General features: G+C 47.0%; 1 protein-coding gene across 1 annotated transcript in view; it reads left to right on the forward strand.

The window, feature by feature from the left end:
• Positions 1-12,514, forward strand: part of trpn1 (transient receptor potential cation channel, subfamily N, member 1) — a 208,366-nt gene that overhangs the window by 30,326 nt on the left and 165,526 nt on the right. Inside the window, exon 3 of the mRNA XM_080194604.1 lies at positions 6,843-6,941. Within this exon, the coding sequence (XP_080050730.1) occupies positions 6,843-6,941 (99 nt within the window). The remainder of the gene's footprint in view (positions 1-6,842; positions 6,942-12,514) is intronic.

A 12,514-nucleotide genomic window follows, 5' to 3' on the forward strand; every position in this document is an offset into this window, starting at 1 on the left:
GGAGGTGTGGTAGATTGTGAGGAAGGGTGTCATAGTCTGCAGGGAGACTTAGATAGGTTGCAGAGCTGGGCCGAGAGGTGGCGGATGGAATTTAATGCGGAGAAGTGTGAGGTAATTCACTTTGGTAGGAGCAACAGATGTGTCGAGTATAGGGCTAACGGGAGGACTTTGAATAGTGTGGATGAACAGAGGGATCTAGGTGTGTGTGTACATAGATCCCTGAAAGTTGGGAATCAAGTAGATAAGGTTGTCAAGAAGGCGTACGGTGTCTTGGCGTTTATTGGTAGGGGGATTGAATTTAGGAGTCGCAGTGTAATGTTGCAACTGTACACTACTCTAGTGCGGCCGCACTTGGAGTACTGTGTGCAGTTCTGGTCCCCGCATTACAAGAAGGATGTGGAGGCGTTGGAGAGGGTGCAGAGGAGGTTTACTAGGATGTTGCCTGGTATGGTGGGGAGGTCCTATGAGGAGAGACTGAGGGATCTAGGGTTGTTTTCGTTGGAAAGAAGGCGGCTAAGAGGGGATCTTATTGAAACATATAAGATGATTAGAGGTTTAGATAGGGTGGATAGTGATAGCCTTTTTCCTCGGATGGAGAAAGCTAGCACGAGGGGGCATGGCTTTAAATTAAGGGGGGGTAGCTACAGGACGGATGTCAGGGGTAGGTTCTTTACCCAGCGGGTGGTGAGGGATTGGAATGCCCTGCCTGCTGCAGTTGTAAATGCATCTAGTTTGGGGGCGTTTAAGAGATCTCTGGATAGGTTTATGGACGAAAAGGGATTGGTATAGGCTAGTGGGTCATTGTTTTTGTAACTGGTCGGCGCAACATCGTGGGCCGAAGGGCCTGTTCTGCGCTGTAATGTTCTATGTTCTATGTTCTATGTTCTAACCTCTGGAATTCTCTGCCCGTTGAAGTGGTGGAGGCTACCTCACTGAATATATTTAAGTCACGGGTAGATAGGTTTCTGACAGACAGGGGAATTAAGGGTTATGGGGAGAAAGCGGGAAAGTGGAACTGATCCACTTCAGATCAGCTATGATCTTATTGAATGGCGGGGCAGGCTTGAAGGGCTAGATGGCCTACTCCTGCTCCTATTTCTTATATTCTTATGCCAGGTCTTGCCTGGGCAGAAGTCATCTTTCAGCGTTCTTTCAGTGGTGTAAGATAATGGATGTCAGATCAGCTGGGGATAGGGTAACTTCATGGTGGCACAGTGGTTAGCACTGCTGCCTCACAGCACCATGACCCGGCTATGCATAAATGTGTCCTTTTCAGGTAGGCAAGATGTGACGAGGGATCAGTGCGCGGACCGCAACTAGTAACAATTTTAATCAATGACTTGGATGAAGGGGAGGTGATGGCCTAGTGGTATTATCGCTAGACTATTAGTCCAGAAATTCAGCTAATGTTCTGGGGACCTGGGTTCAAATCCCACCACAGCAGATGGTGGAATTTGAATTCAATAGACAAAATCTGGAATTAAAAATCCACTGATGACCATGAAACCATTGTCACTTGTTGGGAAAACTTACCTGGTTCACTGATGCCCTTCAGGGAAGGAAATCTGCTGTCCTCACCTACATGTGATTCTTAACTGCCCTCTGAAAGGCCTAGCAAGCCACTCAGTTAAAGGGCACTTAGGGATGGGCAGTAAATGCTGACCCAGCCAGCGATGCCCATACCCCGTGAATGAATTTTAAGAAAAGGGACTGAAAGTATGTTTGCCAACTTTGCTGATGACACAAAGATAAATAGGGAAGTAAGTTGGAAAGAGAAAATTCAGAGAAATATATAAATAGGTTAAGTGAGTGGGCAAGACCTGGCATAAGAACATAAGAAATAGGAGCAGGAGTAGGCCAGCTAGCCCTTCGAGCCTGCCCCGCCATTCAATAAGATCATGGCTGATCTGAAGTGGATCAGTTCCACTTTCCCGCTTTCTCCCCATAACCCTTAATTCTCCTGTCTGTCAGAAACCTATCTACCCATGACTTAAATTTATTTAGCAAGGTAGCCTCCACCACTTCAGTGGGCAGAGAATTCCAGAGATTCACCACCCTTTGAGTGAAGAAGTTCCTCCTCAACTCCGATCTAAACTGCTCCCCCCTTATCTTGAGGCTGTGTCCTGTAGTCCTGCTATCCTTTCTAAGCGGGAAGAATTTCTCTACCTCTACCCTATCCATCCCCTTTATTATCTTATACGTCTCTATAAGATCAACCCACATCCTTCTTAACTCCAACGAGTACAGACCCAGTCTATTTAGTCTCTCTTCATAGGCCAACCCCCTCATCTCCGGTATCAGCCTAGTGAACCTCCTCTGCACTCCCTCCAAGACCAAAATATCCTTGCGCAAGTGCGGCGACCAAAACTGCACACAGTACTCCAGCTGCGGCCTCACCAGTACCCTGTACAGTTGCAGCAAGACCTCCCTACTTTTACATTCTATCCCCCGGCAAATTGACTATAAGTGGAAAAATGTAAAATTGTCCATTTTAGCAGGAAGAATAATAAAGGAAGATATATAAATGGTGAGAGATTGCAGAGCTCTAGGATGCAGAGGGATCTGAGTGTCCTAGTGCATGAATCACAAAAGGCTAGTATGCAGTTACAGCAAGTAACTAGGAAAGTGAATAGAATGCTGTCATTTATTGCGAGGGGAATTGAGTACAAAAGTAGGGAGGTTTTGCTTCAGTTCTTCAGGATACTAGTGTGACCACATTTGGAGTACTGTACACAGTATTGGTCATCTTATTTAAAAAAGGATATAAATGCATAGAAAGCTATTCAGAAAAGATTTACTAGATTTATGCCTGGAATGGGTGGGTTGACTTAAGAGGAAAGGTTGGCTAGGCTAGGCTTGTATCCTATGGAATTTAGAAGAGTAAAAGGTGACTTGATTGATGCATATAAGATCCTGAGAGAGTAAAAACAAATTACTGCAGATACTGGGATCTGAAACCAAAAGAGAAAATGCTAGAAAATCTCAGCAGGTCTGGTAGCATCTATAAGAAGAGAAGAGACTGATGTTTCGAGTCCAGATGACCCTTTGTCAAAAGATCCTGAGAGATCTTGACTGGGTTGAGTTGGGGAGGATGTTTCCTCACGTGGGAGGCTATAGAACTAAGGGTCCTGCAGTGATGTCCTGGAACTGAGATGATTGACCTCCAACCACCAGAAGAATCTTTCTTTGGTTTTAAAGCTTATTTATTTGTCACAAGTAGGCTTATATTCACACTGTAATGAAATTACTGTGAAAATCCCCCAGTTGCCACATTCTGGCACCTATTCGGGTACACTAAGGGAGAATTTAGCACGGCCAATGCACCTAACCTGCACATCTTCGGACTGTGGGAGGAAACCGCAGTACCCGGAGGAAATCCACGCAGACACAGGGAGAACTTGCAGACTCCAGACAGACAGTGACCCGAGCTGGGAGTCGAACCTGTGTCCCTGGCACTGTGAGGCAGCAGTGCTAAATACTGTGCCATCGTGCCGCCTATAAATGGTAGGTATGACCCCAACCAGTGGAGGGTTTTCCCCCTGATTCCCATTGACTTCAGTTTTACTTGGGCTGCTTGTTGCCACACTCTGTCAAATGCTGCCTTGATGTCAAGAACAGTCTGTCTCACTTAACCTCTGAAATTCTGCTCTTGTCTCACCAGAACTACAGAGGTTGAGGAGTGACCTGATAGAAGTCTACAAAATTATGAGGGGCATGGACAGAGTGGAATGTCAGAAGCTTTTTCCCAGGGTGGAAGAGTCAATTACTAAAGAACATAGGTTTAAGGTGCAAGGGGCAAAGTTTAAAGGAGATGTATAAGACAAGTTTTTTACACAGAGGTTGGGGGGTGCCTGGAACTCGCTGCCAGGGGAGGTAGTGGAAGCAGATACCATAGTGAGTTTTAAGGGGCGTCTGGACAAATACATGAATAGGATGGGAATAGAGGGATATGGTCCCCGGAAGAGAGGGGATTAAGAGTTATGGGGAGAGGGCGGGAATGTGGAACTGAGCCATGACAGATCAGCCATGATCTTATTGAATGGCGGGGCAGGCTCGAGGGGCTAGTTGGCCTACTCCTGCTCCTATTTCTTATGTTCTTATGTTATGTTCTTAAGAGTAGAAGGTCTTAATTCAGTCAGGCAGCATGGTTGGTGCAGACTTGGAGGGCTGAAGAGCCTGTTCCTATACTGTAATTTTCTTTGTTCTGTTTGAATGAGGTCAGGAGCCGAATGACCCTGACAGAACTCAAACTGAGTTAGTAGGTTATCACTGAGTAAGTGCCTTCTTGATACTGCTGTTGATGACCCCTTCCATCATCACTTTGATAGAGAGTAGGCTGACAGGTCAATAATTGGCTGGGTTGGATTTGTCCTGTTTCCTTGTGTACAGGAGAACCGGGGTAATTTTTCACATTGCTGGGTAGATGCCAGTGTTGTAGCTGTACTGGAGCAGCTTGGCTTGGGGCACTGCAAGTTCTGAAGCATGTCTTCAGTACTATTGCTGGAATATTGTCTATGCCCATAACCTTTGCAGTATCCAGTCCCTTCAACTATTTCTTGATATCCTGTCGAGTGAATGGAATTGGCTGAAGAATGAAAAGAAAAAGAGAAAATCTCAGCAGGTCAGACAGCACCTGCAGAGAGAGAGCACGTTTCGATCCTTCGAGAAGACTGACGTCAGTGATGCTGGGGACCTCTGCAGGAGGCCGAGGTGGATCATCCACTCGGCACTTCCGGCTGAAGGTTGCTGTGAATGCTTCGCCCTTATCTTTTGCACTGATGTGCTGGGCTCCTCCATCATTGAGGAAGTGGATGTTAGCGGAAGCTGCTCCTCCAGTGAGTTGTTTCATTGTTCACCACCATTCACAGCTGGATGTGGCAGGACTGTAGAACTTAGATCAGATCCATTGATTGTGGGATTGCTTAGCTCTGTCTACTACTTGCTGCTTGTGCAATTTGGCACACAAGTAGTCCTGTGTTGTAGCTTCATCAGGTTGACACCTCATTTTTAAGGTATGCCTGGTGTAGCTCCAGGCATGCCCTTCTACACTGTTCACTGAACCAAGGGTGAACCCTTGGCCTGATGGTAATGGTAGAGTGGGGGGATATGCTGGACCGTGGGGTTAGAGGTTGTCGTTCAGTCCAATTCTGCTGCTGATAATGATTCACAGTGACTCATGGATGCCCAGCCTTGAGTTGCTAAATCTGTTGAAATCTATCCCACTTAGCACCGTGGTAATGCCACAACGCTATGGCACGGTGGAGGGCACCCTTAATGTGAAGATGGGACTTTCATGGAATCATAGAATCTGTCCTGCGCAAAAGAGGCTATTTGGCCTATCGAGTCTGTACCCACTCTCTGACAGAGTATCTGACCCAGGCCCTCTCTCCCACCCTATACCTGTAACCCCACATATTTACCATGGCTAATCCATTTAACCTACACACCTTGGGACAGTAAGGGGCAATTTAGCATTACCAATCCACCTCACCCACACATCTTCGGAGTGTGGGAGGAAACCGGAGCACTTGGAGGAAACCCATGCAGACACAGGGAGAATGGCACAAACTTCACACAGATAATGACCCAAGGCCAGAACTGAACTCGGGTCCCTGTCACCATGAGGCAGCAGTGCTAACCACTGGGCCTCGATGCCGCCATTTTCAAAATGCCTTTGCATTTTGTTCCCTTAAGGACTGTGCGGTGGTCACTCCTACCAATTCAGTCATGGACAGGAGCAGCAGTCAGGTTGCTGAGGATGAGGTCAAGTATGTTTTCCCTCTTGTTGGTTCCCTCACCACCTGCCTGGGTCCCAGTCTAGCAGCTATGTCCTTTCGGACCTGTCCAGCTGGGTCTGTGGTGATACTACTGAGGACATGAAACCCTCCACGCAGAGTACATTCTGTGCCCTTGCTACCCTCAGTGCTTCCTCCAAGTGTTGTCCAACATGGAGTACTGACTCACTAGTTGGGCGGGTGGTGGCGTGGTATGTGGTAGTTAGCAGGAGGCTTCCTTGCCGATATTTAACCTGGTGCCATGCAATTTCTTGGGGTCCACCATCAATATAGAGCAAAGCGAGGGTAACTCCCTCCCGATTGTACATCACTGTGCTACCTGCTGATGGCACACTATCTGTTAGGTATGATTCTGTGAGTCTGACCATGTCAGGCTGTTGTTTGACTAGTCTGTGAGACAGCTGCCCAATTTTGGCACAAGCCCCCAGGTGTTAGTAAGGAGGACTCTGCAGGGTCGACAGGACTTGGTTTGCTGTTTTCGTTTTCACTGATGGGTGTTCAGTCCGGCATCGATCCTTTTTGGGTTCTTTTTGTGGGTGTTTAGTATGACTGAGTGGCTTACAAGGCCATTTCAGAGGGCAGTTGAGTGTCAACTACGTTGCTGTGGCTCTGGAGCTGCATGTCGGCCAGACCGGGTAAGGATGGCAGATTTCACCAGTGAAAAGTTTCTCCTGACAGATGATTGCAAGTGTCTCCCACACACATCACTGGAACTTTAAATTGTGACTGTAATCACATGGGACATGGGGAACTGATGCGCACTTCCTGTTCCACCATCAGGAATGGCAGCTAAGGTTAAAATTGCGGCCCTTATTTCTCTTTCAGTACCTGACTTAATAATTCCTTCTCAGTCTTAGTGTGGGTCATTGGTTAATCCTTCAATCGGATTGGGTAGGGGAATTCACTCTCAGTTGCCCTGTTTACTCTGCCTTTGGCTTCCCCTCAGTGCTACATGGTCTAACTAAGAGCTGATGTCCCACCCAAAGAGGTTCTGGTGCTGGTTTTCGTAACTCTGTTTGTAACACGGTTTTTGTTCTCATGTTGCAGGATGGAAGGAGCGCCCTGCACATCGCTGCAGCACATTCAAAGGATGAAATTGTCCGACTGCTCTTGGCTAAGAAGGTGGACCCTAACCTGCTGGGCGGGGTATGGACACAGTCACTTTACAGACAATGTGCATTGCTTATTTGCCTAAGATTACTCAACATCAATTAAGAGAAGGGTGAAAGTGTGCTTGGTATCCCATTGTAGCATTTATTGGGTGAAGCAGATGGAAGAGTTAGTTAGTGAAGAGTGCACTGAATGAAAACCAATGAGAATTTGCATTGATCAAATTGTGCTGACTAATTCTGTGGCTGGGGGTTGTTCCTGTGGGAAGCTGAAAGTTGAAACAATGGCAAAAGGCACAAGTTGTGATTCACTGTGATAGACTTGATGTAGTGATGCTGGCGTTGGACTGGGGGTGAGCACAGTCAGAAGTCTGCCAACACCGGGTTAAAATCACGAGCTTTCAGAGCACTACTCCTTCATCAGGCAAGTGGTGAAGGAGCAGCACTCCGAAAGCTCATGATTCCAAATTAACCTGCTGGACTTTAACCTGGTGTTGTGAGACTTCCCACTGTGATAGAGACATTGCTCCGTCACTACTTCTTAACTTGCAGACTTGGGCAAACTAAAGGTCACGTTCAGTCCAATCTGATGGTAGCCCCTCCACTTTGTAAAATCCTTATGTTGAGTTACAATCTCAGTTGATGTTATAACAGGAAGGGAAGATCCCAGAACGGCCCCCGGCTCAAAAACCGATGTTTTTTATAAAATGCGGACTAATTATTTTTTACCATAAGAAAAAGATATTAATATTTATATGAAGCATGAAAGAAATGGATTCTCATGCAGTACTTCTTTGCTCTCACTTTAGCTTAACAATTACACAAATATCCAGGTCATTAAGAAGACAAGAGAATTTATAATGGGGAATAAGAAAATGATGGAGAAAGCTGGCAGAATTCCCCCTTCTCTCCATTCCCAGCAGAGTTCCTCCCTTCTCTCCCTCTCCGGCAGTGTTCGCCCCTTCCCTCACAACCCAGCAGATTTCACCCCTTGCTTCCCTCCCCGGCAGAACTCCCTCCTTCCCTCCCTTCCCAGTAGATTTCCACCCTTCCCTCCCTCCTCAGCAGAGTTTCCCTTCCTTCCCCTGGCAGAGTTTCTCCCTTCCCACCCACCTCGGCAGAGTTCGCTCCTTCCCGCCCACCATTGTGGAGTTCCCATTGCCTCCCCCTCCACTCTCAGAGTGCCACTCCACAAGCTCCATCTCCACTCAGGCCCCAGCCCCTTATTGTCGCCCCTGGTACAGTTATGGTGTCCATGTGCAGTGCCACGGTGCCCGATTGGCATTGCCAGGGTTAACACGAGGGGACATAAAATTGAGGGGTGATAATTATAGGACGGATGTCAGAGGTAGGTTCTTTACTCAGAGGGTAGTAAGGGCGTGGAATGTCCTGCCTGCAACAGTTGTGGGTGTTCAAATGGTCATTGGATAGGCATATGGATAATATTGGAATAGTTTAGGTTAGAGGGTCATTAGATTTGTTCCACTGATTGGTGCAACATCGAGGGCCAAAGGACCTGTACTGCGCTGTAATGTTCTATGTTCTAGGGTGCCTAATAGGCAGTGCCAGGGTGCCTGGTGGGCACTGCCAGGCTGGCACTGCCCCATAGGTGCTGTTCAGCTCTGTTCCAGATTAACTGGGGGACTTCAATGACCTTCAATCCCCACAGTGCGGCCATCACATTTGGCCTCTGCTGGTGGACAACATCTGTGATACTTGCCGGGGGAGCTTTGACTGAGAGGTGGTTAAGATAAGTGATTGTCTGGGACTCGTTAATGATGTGCTAAGCATTTTATTAATATTTAATCAGCAGAAGGTCACAAAGCTGATTTTGCTGGCAAAACAGGACAGGTAGGATCAGAGAAGGTAAAAAACTAGGCGCATTTCTCATTTTTAGCCCCCCGCCCGATCTTACCATTTCACCTCGTCACAAGTTAGTTGGGATGAGATTGTAAGATCACACCCAAAGTTACAATCAGATCAATCTTGATTGTACTGAATAGAGGAGCAGGCTCGAGGGGCCAAATGGCCAGCTCCTGCCCCTAATTCTTATGTTCGTGTTTGCAAGCAGAAAATGTTAGGAAAACCTAACAGGTCTGGCAATTTCCATAGAGAGGAAAACAGAGTTATGTGAAGGCCATTTACTTCTATCAGTCCACCTCCCAGAGAACTGATGGAATTACACTCCAAAACTTTCCTCCCTGCAGCCGGACAAAATCCCGGCAACGCCCTTGTGTATAGACTCTGCAGCTGCTTGGACTTTAATGTAAATATGAATGAAGCAGTCACTGTGAACTTGTGCGTAAGGTCGGAAATAGCTCCTGAAAAATATAGCACAGCCTTTTGTGAGTCAACTTGATTGACATTGAGAAAGCTACATTTAAAAAAGGAAGTCTTGAACTTAGAAATGGTTTTTTTTGCTGTTTGAAATAAGGAATGTATACAATATATATTTAAAACTATTGTAGTGTAGTATTCCGTGGTGTTATAAACCAAGCAGAACCTTGATAGTTTTTAATTCTAATTACGCACGCAATGGACTATTCTTGTCGGCTGCAGTTCCATTGAATTCTAATTCAGTCTTTTCCTCATTAACTTGTGGTAAAATGCCACACATTGCCATTGCCAGCATACAAAAACGTCTGTAAATCTTGTGATACCAGTAAATGTTAAAGGTTTGCTCCTTGATTTACGATGTTTTGTTGCAGATTACCATTGAATGTGTCTGCGTGTTACAGGAGATGTCCAGTCCCGGTGACATGCCCATTATTTATCTACCCCAGTGCTGCTGCACAGTTGGATCGAGCAAGGAGCTACTTGCAAAATACAGGCCTATATTTCTCCAATGTTTAGTGTGCTTTTCTTCTTGTTCATTTAGCAGCTGGCTTCCTTTTCTCTGCAGATCTCCAGCCTGTCCTTTGTTCCTATTTTTGTCCCCCAGGGGTACAATTCTGTGGCTTTTGGCCGCTTTCCCGTTTCCTGTCCATCATGACCCTTTCCCACTGCCAAGCCTTGACCGTGATTCTCAGCAGCTGGTTACTCCACCATGTCTACAGTTAGGGAACATGAATTCCAGCCTGGGTGCACCGGGCTCGATCGCAGCACGTAGGCTGCCAATCCGACAACCCACTGGTCCGCTGAGTGAGCTCATTGAGTCTTGATCATCATTCACCCAGGAAGCAGGATGGATGGAGGAGGAAAGTTTGCAGCGGTATTAAAATGGAAAGCTTGCTTACTTCAATGTCACTGGGTCTAAACTCTGGATCTCCCTTCCCCACAGCACTGTTGGCACATTGGTTAGCACTACTGCCTCACGGCACCAGAGACACGGGTTCGATTCCAGTCTTAGGCGACTGTCAGTGTGGAGTTTGCACATTCTCCCCATGTCTGCATGGGTTTCCTCCAGGTGCTCTGGTTCCCTCCCACAGTCCCAAGATGTGTGGGTTAGGTGGATTGCTGTGCTAAATTGACCTTTAGTGTCAGGGGGACTAGCTAGGGTAAATGCATGGGGTTAGGGGAATAAGGCCTGGGTGGGATTGTTGTCAGTGCAGGCTTGATGGGCCGAATGGCCTCCTTCCACACTGTGGGGATTCTATGATTCTTAATTCCAGAAATGAAAGAACGATTCTTGAATAAGAGAGTACTCATTTGCTGGGTGAGGCTGCGGAAGACATTCTGCTCATTCACAACTGTTTTATTATGATACAATAGTTCAGCACAAACCCTGCTACCTACTCTTCCCTCTGGACCCTCGCTCTGCCCAGCAGCCTTCCCCTTTCCACTGGGGAGAAACCCAGCTCTTCAACACAAGCTTCAGTGAGCATCAGCTGCTCTCAATTCATCGCAAAGCTCATATCGGCTTAGACCTAAAGGGACCTGCCTTTCTAACGTTGACAATGATCGGGCTTTGCACAAGGCATACATCCTGTGAGGGCGTGCGAGGAATGCCGGAAGAGCCTCTCGAACATAGATTCAAATCCTGAACAATGTAGAATTAGTGAGAGTTAAAAGCTGTTAAAGGTGGTTAAGGTGCTGTATGATGTCATAAACAAGTCAATTTCAAATTCAAGTTACCCCTTAAACTCCATTTTAACTGTGAATGTCCAGTTGATGCAGTCATGTCCTGCCGTTCCCAGGGGTTATGTTACCACGAAACCTTACAGAGGGCGAAACCACAAGCGACACATGTGCATCTTTTTGAAGCTCAGTCAGATCGGTTCTGGCCATGTGAGGGCAGCCATGTTTTGCACAGTTGGTCCACACTGAATTGCCATGCAGTACCTGTATCCGGCACATGGGGGAGCGTCTGAGCAATACTTCAGCAAACCGGACATTTCCGGGTTCGATTCGGGCTGTGCTTTCCAGTCTCTGCCCTGTTATCACTGCCGTCCCCCTGCGGAACCAGGAGTACATGGAGAGGAAAACAGTGATAGACGAACTCCGCTCACGCAACGGACGATGTGATGTACGAAGCACGGGTAAGTGAATACGGCAAACAAAAAAGCCGCAAAAGAGGGGGCACTTTATTGTATTTCACTTGCGGTCCATGCAGCATATGATCCAGGCATAACGAGACCAAAGGTTCGCAGTTTTATATACCAAAGCTTTCAGCTAACCTTTGAATAGTGAAAGTTGTCAAAATCCCCAGAGGAATTTTTGAGCGAGAGAGCTGACTGATTGTGATTTAACGGAGGGTCACCTGGCTCAGGCTAGGGACCCAGTGGGCCTTCATGAGTAACCTTAACTGATATGGGAATTGAACCCATGCTGTTGGCATCACTCTGTATCATGAACCAACTGTCCAGCCAACTGAGCTAAACCAATCCCTTTTATGCACCTTTATCCTGATAGTAAAGCAGGATAAACTCAGCCCGCCATATCTATATGTGAACTCCTAAGTACAATAAAGTGAAGACCTTTAACTAAATAAAAGATAGTGGACCATGTGTTCATTGTTTCACACAGAACTAGACCTACCTCCGAGCTTGCCATTCAAGAATGCTGATCAAGAAGGTGATGCAAATACGAAATAAACACCAGTTCATAGATTGCTTTCCTTTCTTTTCAGTGCATCAGCTGAATGAGCTGCCTTTCCACCACTATGTGGGAAGCAGCAGCACCTCAGCCCTGTTTTTGGTGTGGAACTCTGTAACTTAAAGATCAGAACTGGGGCCTACGACACAGGATCTGAGTCCGAGCCGCTGGACATTTTAGCAGCACTGGCGTGAGAGGGTGCCTGAATGGCGGCACAATGGCACAGTGGTCAGCACTGCTGCCTCACAATGCCAGGGAGCCAGGTTCAATTTCAGCCTTGGGCGACTGTGTGGAGCTTGCCCATTCTCCCTGTGTCCGTGTGGGGTTTCCTCCTGGTGCTCCGGTTTTCCTCCCACATTCCAAAGGTGTGCAGGTGAGGTGGATTGGCAAGGCTAAGATTGCCCCCGAAAGTCCAAAGATGTGTAGGCTAGATAGACTAGCCATGGTAAATGTTTGGGGTTGGAGAGAGGGTCTGGGTAAGATACTCTGTCAGAGAGTTGGTGGAGATTTGATGGGCTGGATGGCTTCCTTTTGCACTGTAAGGAATCGATGAATGTTTCCTGAATCTTGCCCTTG

This window comes from Carcharhinus amblyrhynchos, chromosome 8 (genome assembly GCF_965287045.1).
Source record: "Carcharhinus amblyrhynchos chromosome 8, sCarAmb.v2.hapA, whole genome shotgun sequence".
Classification (NCBI taxonomy): Eukaryota; Metazoa; Chordata; class Chondrichthyes; order Carcharhiniformes; family Carcharhinidae; genus Carcharhinus; species Carcharhinus amblyrhynchos.